Below are 7,519 nucleotides of genomic sequence, written 5' to 3'. Positions count from 1 at the left end.
CACCACCACGCCCAGCTGATTTTTGTATTTTTGGTAGAGATGGGGTTTTGCCATGTTGACCAGACTGGTCTTGAACTCCTGACCTCAGGTGATCTGCCCGCCTCAGCCTCCCAAAGTATTGGGATTACAGGCGTGAGCCACTGTGCCCAGCTGAGAATATTTTTGACTGAATAAATAGAAAATGTGACATTAAACTTGTTTATGACACTAAACGCAGGTGCACACACAAAACGTACTAATAAAACTACTTCTCAGGTAGTGGAAGGAAGTGATATTGGCGAGGCCTGTTAGTGCAAGTAACAATCTTGCATCTATTTGAAATTATTTGACTACATGAGCTGGGTGTTTAAAAAGGGCAGACTATTCTGGGGCCGGTCTGTTAGGTCATGGTTCTTCAAGCATTATTTTTTTAACTTAGGTAATAATGTCTTTAATATTAATCAAGCTCTCCCACCATACTGTGAGCTCTGCAATAGGACAAAGTCTATTTTGTTCCAAGCTGTATCCCTGGCACACAGCACAGTGCTTGGCACACATTGTAGAAGCTTAATAAATATTTGCTGAATAATAACAAAAAATGTGTAGGGCTGGCCCGGCACGGTGGCTCACGCCTATAATCCCAGCACTTTGGGAGGCCAAGGTGGGTGGATCACGAGGTCAAGAGATCGAGACCATCCTGTCCAACATGGTGAAATCCTATCTCTACTAAAAATACAAAAATTAGCTGGGTGTGGTGGTGCGCGCCTGTAGTCCCAGCTACTGGGGAGGCTGAGGCAGGAAAATCGCTTGAACTGGGAAGGCGGAGGTTGCAGTGAGCCAAGATTGCACCACTGCACTCCAGCCTGGCGACAGAGCAAGACTCTGTGTCAAAAAAAGAGAAAAAAATGTGTAGAGCTACATGTAAGACACTGTGCCAATGAGGAAACTGAGGCTTGGAGAAGTCCCTTATCCAGGGTCACATAGCTGAGAGCTGGGGAACCAGGGTGGCGGACTGCAGAGCTCAATCTTTCAACTCTGCAACTGCCCAGCTTCCCACTGAGTGAACAGAGGGCCCTGGTGCCACTGTTAGCATTTGAACATCTTCTCCCTGGCACTGGGGAGATTTTGAAAGTCCTCGAAGGCCTCATCCTTTTTCTTCCACTTGCTGTGTTTTCCCTTCCCCCAGCTGCGGGAGACCGTTGAGCAGGAGATTCGAGACATGGGCCTGCAAAACACTCCGTTCACCCTCACCAAGGTTTTCCAGCTGTACGAAACCAAGAACTCCCGCCACTCCACCATGATTGTGGGCTGCACGGGCAGTGGCAAGACTGCCTCATGGCGCATCCTGCAGGCCTCCCTGTCCTGCCTGTGTCGTGCTGGAGACCCTAACTTCAACATTGTTAGAGTACGTGGCTGGGGCAGTGGAGTCAGGGGCAGAGACTTGAGTAGTAAGAAGACAGTGGAATGTCGGGGCCACGGAGGACATTGCAAGGCCAGGAGGGCTGGAGCTGGGTCCCCGGAGGCCTGGAGAGATGAGGGAGGGGCAAATGCAGGCAGCTGGAAATAAAGGGGGGCCTTTGTCTATCAGCAGCTAAAACCCTTCTGGTGTCATTTTCAGGAGTTCCCTTTGAACCCCAAGGCATTGTCCCTAGGGGAACTCTATGGGGAATACGACCTCAACACCAATGAATGGACAGATGGCATCTTGTCCAGCGTCATGCGGACAGCATGTGCAGGTATCCGAAGGATCATGGAGTGTAGAGGGCAGAGGCCTGAATCCTCTAAGCGGGTAGGGAGTCTGGGGATGGGGAGTTCCAAGTCCCCAGAGAAATATCTGGGGAATGGCAAAGGACAAGGAAGCGTAGCTTGTGTCTCCGAGGAGCATGGATGGAGGGTGCGAGGTGAGTGGCTCCCTGGTGTCCTTGTCACCCACCGTCTACTCAGATGAGAAACCCGATGAGAAGTGGATCCTGTTCGATGGCCCTGTGGACACACTGTGGATCGAGAGCATGAACTCCGTCATGGATGATAACAAGGTGTTGACCCTCATCAACGGCGAGCGCATCTCGATGCCCGAGCAGGTCAGGCGTGTGGCTGACTCCCGAGGGCCTGCAGAGGCCAGCACGGGAGAGCATGGGCTGGGGTTGGGGAGGAGAGCCAGAAACCTCAGAGCAGGGCAGGTTCTGCGGGAGAGAACTGAGGAGGAGGGTGCCTGGATTCAGGGAAACCTGCAGCTGAAGAAAAAATGCTCTGCTTGCCATGACTAATGAGAACAATGATAAGAAAAACACTGTTGTGGCCGGGTGCGGTGCCTCACACCTGTAATCCCAGCACTTTGGGAGGCCAAGGCGGATGGATTGTCTGAGGTCCGGAGTTTGAGACTAGCCTGACCAACATAGTGAAACCCCTTCTCTACTAAAAATACAAAAAAGTAGTCTGGTGTGGTGGTGTGCACCGGTAATCCCAGCTACTTAGGAGGCTGAGGCAGGAGAATCACCTGAACCTGGGAGGCGGAGGTTTCAGTGAGCCAAGAGTATTATGCCATTGCACTCCAACCTGCGCAATGAGAGCAAGACTGTCTCAAAAAAAAAATAATAATACCACACTGTGTTATAAGCATTGTGCAGGCTTGGGCAGCCGTCCTCAGCTTGTTCCCATGGACACATGAAGCAGGACCTTCATTTGCACACCCTGGTGTGCGAATTCAGGACTGACAAGCACACCCTTTTCCACCCACTCCAACAATGCGAACAAGAGAGTCATTTTTCACGAGAACAACCTTGAATAAGCTCTAATTTCTTTTAAAGCAAACTGGGCTGGGCCCAGTGGCTCCTGCCTGTAATCCTAGCACTTTGGGAGGCCAAGGTAGGCAGATCACTTGAGGTCAGAAGTTCAAGACCAGCCTGGCCAACAGGGTAAAACCCCGTCTCTACTAAAAAATACAAAAGTTAGCTGGGTGTGGTGGTGCACGCCTGTAGTCCCAGCTACTCTGGGACTGAGGTGGAAGGATTGCTTGAACCTGAGAGGCGGAGGTTGCAGTCAGCCAGCATCACGCCACTGCCAGAGTAAGACTCTGTCTCAAAAAAAAAAAAAAAAAAAAGCATATTGTTTGTAAATTTGTGGCATCCGAGTTCTGAGTGTTTTATTATTACTGAAGGTGGGGGATGCAGGGAAATACGAGGTTCTAACAAACGTATATCCTTAGGTATCTCTCCTCTTCGAAGTGGAGAACCTGGCAGTGGCCTCTCCGGCCACCGTGTCCCGCTGCGGGATGGTCTACACTGACTATGTCGACCTGGGCTGGAAGCCCTATGTTCAGTCGTGGCTGGAGAAGAGGCCAAAGGTATGAAGGGAACCGAGGAGAGGGAAAGTAACCAGGGTGGCCTCCAGGACATGAGGGTGGATGAGAGCCCCTTCTTATTCAACTCCAGACTGAGGTGGAGCCCCTGCAACGCATGTTTGAGAAATTCATCAACAAGATGCTGGCCTTTAAGAGGGACAACTGCAAAGAGCTGGTGCCCCTGCCCGAGTACAGTGGTATCATCTCCCTCTGCAAGCTGTATTCGGCCCTGGCCACGCCAGAGAACGGGGTAAGGGGAGGATGCAGAGCACTGGCAGGGGCAGGGAGGGCTCACAGCCGCACCATGACAACTTCTGGGAAACAGTGTGTCTGACATAGGTTGAACTCTAGGCTTGAGTGGAGCAGAGACTCCAAGGGAGACCTCAACAACCGTGGAGGCAGTGAGGGGTGTGTGTGTGTGCACGTGTGTGTGTGCATGTGTGTGTATGTGCGTGTGTGTATGTGGGTGTGTGTGCACGTGACTGTTGACCTGAAAGGCCTGACTGAATATGTACGCAATTGGGTCTCACTAGAATTTCCCACCCATCCTTGGGGAGCTGAAAATAGCTCATTCCACTCCTCACTTCATCCTTTCAAAATATAAACATTAAGTTTTGGCATAGATGAGGCCCTGAGACACCGTTTCTGCTGGAAGAAGCTCCCAGATTATTCTGATGAGAAGACTTTTTTAACATTTCAGATTAATTGATATTTAGGAAAAATTGTGCTCCATTTAGAAGTAAGGACCTTCCCAGCAAAAAAAAAAAAAAAAAAAAAAAAACAAGTAAGGACCAAAATTTGATATTTTCTGTTGAGATTAAATCACTGACTAGAAATGGTTTGTATTGTTTTTAAAGACATTGCCAGGTAATTAAACCATTAATATATCATCGACAACAATTAAGATCTATAGGAACATATGTCATTCCTGGTACAGTTAATATAAATTAAAAATATGTAGATGGGGCTGGGCGAGGTGGCTCACGCCTGTAATCCCAGCATTTTGGGAGGCTGAGGCAGGTGGATCACCTGAGGTCAGGAGTTCAAGACCAGCATGGCCAACATGGTGAAACCCCATCTTTACTAAATATTAGCTAGGTGTGGTAGTGCGCACCTGTAGTCCCAGCTACTTGGGAGGCTGAGACAGGAGAATCGCTTGAACCCAGGAGGCGGAGGCTGCAGTGAGCCGAGATCATACCACTGCACTCCAGCTGGGCGAGACAGAGCAAGTCTCCATCTCAAAAAAAAAATGTAGATGGACTTGCCAGGTACCGTGTGGGGAGGAGGCAGTTATGAGTATCAATGGCACACAGGTGCCAAGGAGAACGGGCTGGATAGCAGAGGATGGGCTGGGTGGGGGAGGCTTCCTGGGTGAGCAGAGGGCAAGGGTGGCCTTTGCAGAAGTGCAGACACACAGGAGTCAGGCCTGGCGGGGTGGGGGGGCCGAGCTGGTGGTCTGTAGCCGGGTGTGGTGGGTGGTATTTGTGTGCATATGCTCTTCAGTGTGACAGAGACATCGAGGAGAGGACTGGACCATGAGGATGGTGCGATGTGTTGTGTGCTGAGAGGGGCTGGGAGCACAGACTAAGGATTCTGGACTGAAACTGGCAGACAGTCAGTTCTTACTTAACATAATTTCCCACCTATAGGATAGAGGATTACTCTTTTTTTTTTTTGAGACACAGTCTTACTCTGTTGCCCAGGCTGGAGTGCAGTGGTGTGATCTCGGCCCACTGCAACTTCTGCCTTCCAGGTTTAAGCGATTCTCCTGCCTCAGCCTCCCTAGTAAATGGGACTACAGGTACCTGCCACCATGCCGGGCAAATTTTTTATATTTTTAGTAGAGATGGGGTCTCACCATGTTGGCCAGGCTGATCTCAAACTCCTGACCTCAGGTGATCCACCCGGCTCTGCCTCCCAAAGTGCTGGGATTATAGGCGTGAGCCACCACACCTGGCTGAAATGGTGGTATTTAAAAAAAAATCATACTATATACTGCAACATGCCCATTAAATTAACAATATGTTTTGAATTCTGTATTGCTACATGTAGGTTCATTTTATTGCTTGAACTAATGTCTGTGATTCCATGGTAGAACACTGCAGTTTGTTCCACTGCTCTGCTGGCAAACGTTTAGGTCATCTCCAGTGTTTTGCAATTACAAACAAGTCACCACGAATGTTCCTGGACCTGTCACCTGAGCACCCATGGGTGCTTTTCCAGGGGAGGGCTGTTGTGGCCGAATGATATCTGTATCTTTATGACTTAGCAGTGAGGAAGCTCGGGCAACTGCTGAGCTAAAAGAAATTTCAGGTTTGTCTCAGTCTTTCAGCAGGTTGTGGATAAACATGCACATTTGGAAAACTGCGATTTTCCAAATAGGGCCAGGAAAGGAGGAAGATTCCACACTCTGGTGTCACGAGCCTGCCAGCTAGACCCCTCATCTCTTACAGGTGGGTTATTTCCTCTTCTCGTCCTCCATCCAGGTGAATCCAGCTGACAGCGAGAACTATGTCACCATGGTAGAGATGACATTTGTGTTCAGCATGATCTGGTCTGTGTGTGCCTCTGTGGATGAGGAGGGCCGCAAGAAGATTGACAGCTACCTCCGAGAAATCGAGGGCTCCTTTCCCAATAAGGTCGGGCACTCACACCCAGCTGTCCTATTTGCCCTGTTTTTCCAGAACCCATAGGCATCCCCAATCTCAGATCTGCTTAGGTTTCAGCCTGCCAGCCCAGCTGTCTCCCTTTCTTCCACCCAGTGGTCTGGGGCCCATCCTCTGGGCTGGGGAAAGCTCAAAGCAGGCTTTGGTAACCTGACCTGTGTGCACGCCTTAGGACACGGTATACGAGTATTTTGTGGACCCTAAAATGCGGAACTGGACATCATTTGAGGAAAAGCTCCCTAAGAGTTGGCGCTACCCTCCAAAGTGAGAGCCGGGCCTAGGTGTGAGGAGGGCGTGGGGCGGCGGTAGGTGGGGGATGTGGCAAGAGAGAAGGGTCCTGGAAGCAAAAGTGAGCCATAGGAAGGAGAAGGCGGGTCCCAGAGAAGGGCTGCCTCTTGAGGACAGGAAGCAGGACCTAGAGGGCCTGGGACAGGGTCCTTGAGGGGGGTGCGTGCTCCTCAGGCCCAACAGGAGGGCAGGGGGGTGAATAGATAGTGGCGGGCTGGTGGTCCTTGAGAGCTGGCTTCTGCTCTTCCCTAGCGCCCCCTTCTATAAGATCATGGTGCCCACTGTCGACACTGTTCGCTACAACTACCTGGTGAGCACCTTGGTGGCCAACCAGAATCCCGTTCTGCTGGTGGGTCCTGTGGGGACCGGGAAGACCTCCATCGCCCAGAGCGTTCTGCAGTCCCTGCCCTCCAGCCAGTGGTCGGTGCTGATTGTCAACATGTCTGCACAGGTGTGTCAGGGACCCAGGGGCCAGGCGCTCGGCTCCACCCGATCTCCCTGCCTTCTGTGCCCCCCGGGATCTAAGCACCTGCCTGACACTCCTCTCCAAGCCCATATTTCTCTTGGGGAACCCACACACTCATTCGGTACCTTTCCACCAGACCACATCCAATAACGTGCAGAGCATCATTGAGAGCAGGGTTGAGAAGAGAACCAAGGGTGTCTACGTGCCATTCGGGGGCAAAAGCATGATCACCTTTATGGATGACCTAAATATGCCTGCTAAGGACATGTTTGGGTCCCAGCCACCCCTGGAGCTGATTCGCCTCTGGATTGACTATGGCTTCTGGTATGACCGTGCAAAGCAGACCATCAAGTACATTCGAGTAAGCCTCCCAAGAGTTTGTTCTTCAGGCCTCTGCTCCCTGTGGGATAAGCTCAGTCCCCACTCTACTGGGACCCCAGGCTATGGTCCTTTCATCCTATATTCTTTTCCACACAGGAGTGTCCTGGCTCTGTGACAGCAGTCCTCAGCTCCCCACTCACGAGCCAGGCATCCTCCCTCCGTCCTGTCTCCTCCCTGGGATTCTGAGCTTATTGTTTGCTGCTTTTTCTTTTCTTTCTCTCTCTTTCTGTCTTTCTCTCTCTCTCTTTCTTTCTTTCTTTCCCTCTTTCTTTCCTTCTTTCTTTTTCTTTCTTCTTTTGTCTTTTTCTTTCTTTCTCTCTCTTTCCCTCTTTCCTTCTTTCTTTCTCCTTCCCTCCTTCCTTCTTCCCTTCCCCTCCCTCCCTCCCTCCCTCCCTCCCT

General features: G+C 50.8%; 1 protein-coding gene across 1 annotated transcript in view; it reads left to right on the top strand.

Moving 5' to 3' along the window:
• The window catches only part of DNAH2 (dynein axonemal heavy chain 2), a 110,880-nt gene that overhangs the window by 62,611 nt on the left and 40,750 nt on the right, over window positions 1-7,519 (top strand). Inside the window, exons 42-50 of the mRNA XM_017531365.2 lie at window positions 1,166-1,384; window positions 1,598-1,715; window positions 1,924-2,060; window positions 3,185-3,322; window positions 3,411-3,569; window positions 5,806-5,958; window positions 6,158-6,249; window positions 6,526-6,724; window positions 6,876-7,220. Of these exons, the coding sequence (XP_017386854.1) occupies window positions 1,166-1,384; window positions 1,598-1,715; window positions 1,924-2,060; window positions 3,185-3,322; window positions 3,411-3,569; window positions 5,806-5,958; window positions 6,158-6,249; window positions 6,526-6,724; window positions 6,876-7,220 (1,560 nt within the window). The remainder of the gene's footprint in view (window positions 1-1,165; window positions 1,385-1,597; window positions 1,716-1,923; window positions 2,061-3,184; window positions 3,323-3,410; window positions 3,570-5,805; window positions 5,959-6,157; window positions 6,250-6,525; window positions 6,725-6,875; window positions 7,221-7,519) is intronic.

This window comes from Cebus imitator, unplaced genomic scaffold (assembly GCF_001604975.1).
Source record: "Cebus imitator isolate Cc_AM_T3 unplaced genomic scaffold, Cebus_imitator-1.0 Scaffold72, whole genome shotgun sequence".
Lineage (NCBI taxonomy): Eukaryota > Metazoa > Chordata > Mammalia > Primates > Cebidae > Cebus > Cebus imitator.
Note: the sequence above shows the minus strand (reverse complement) of the source record. Positions and strands in the feature narration are given on the sequence as shown.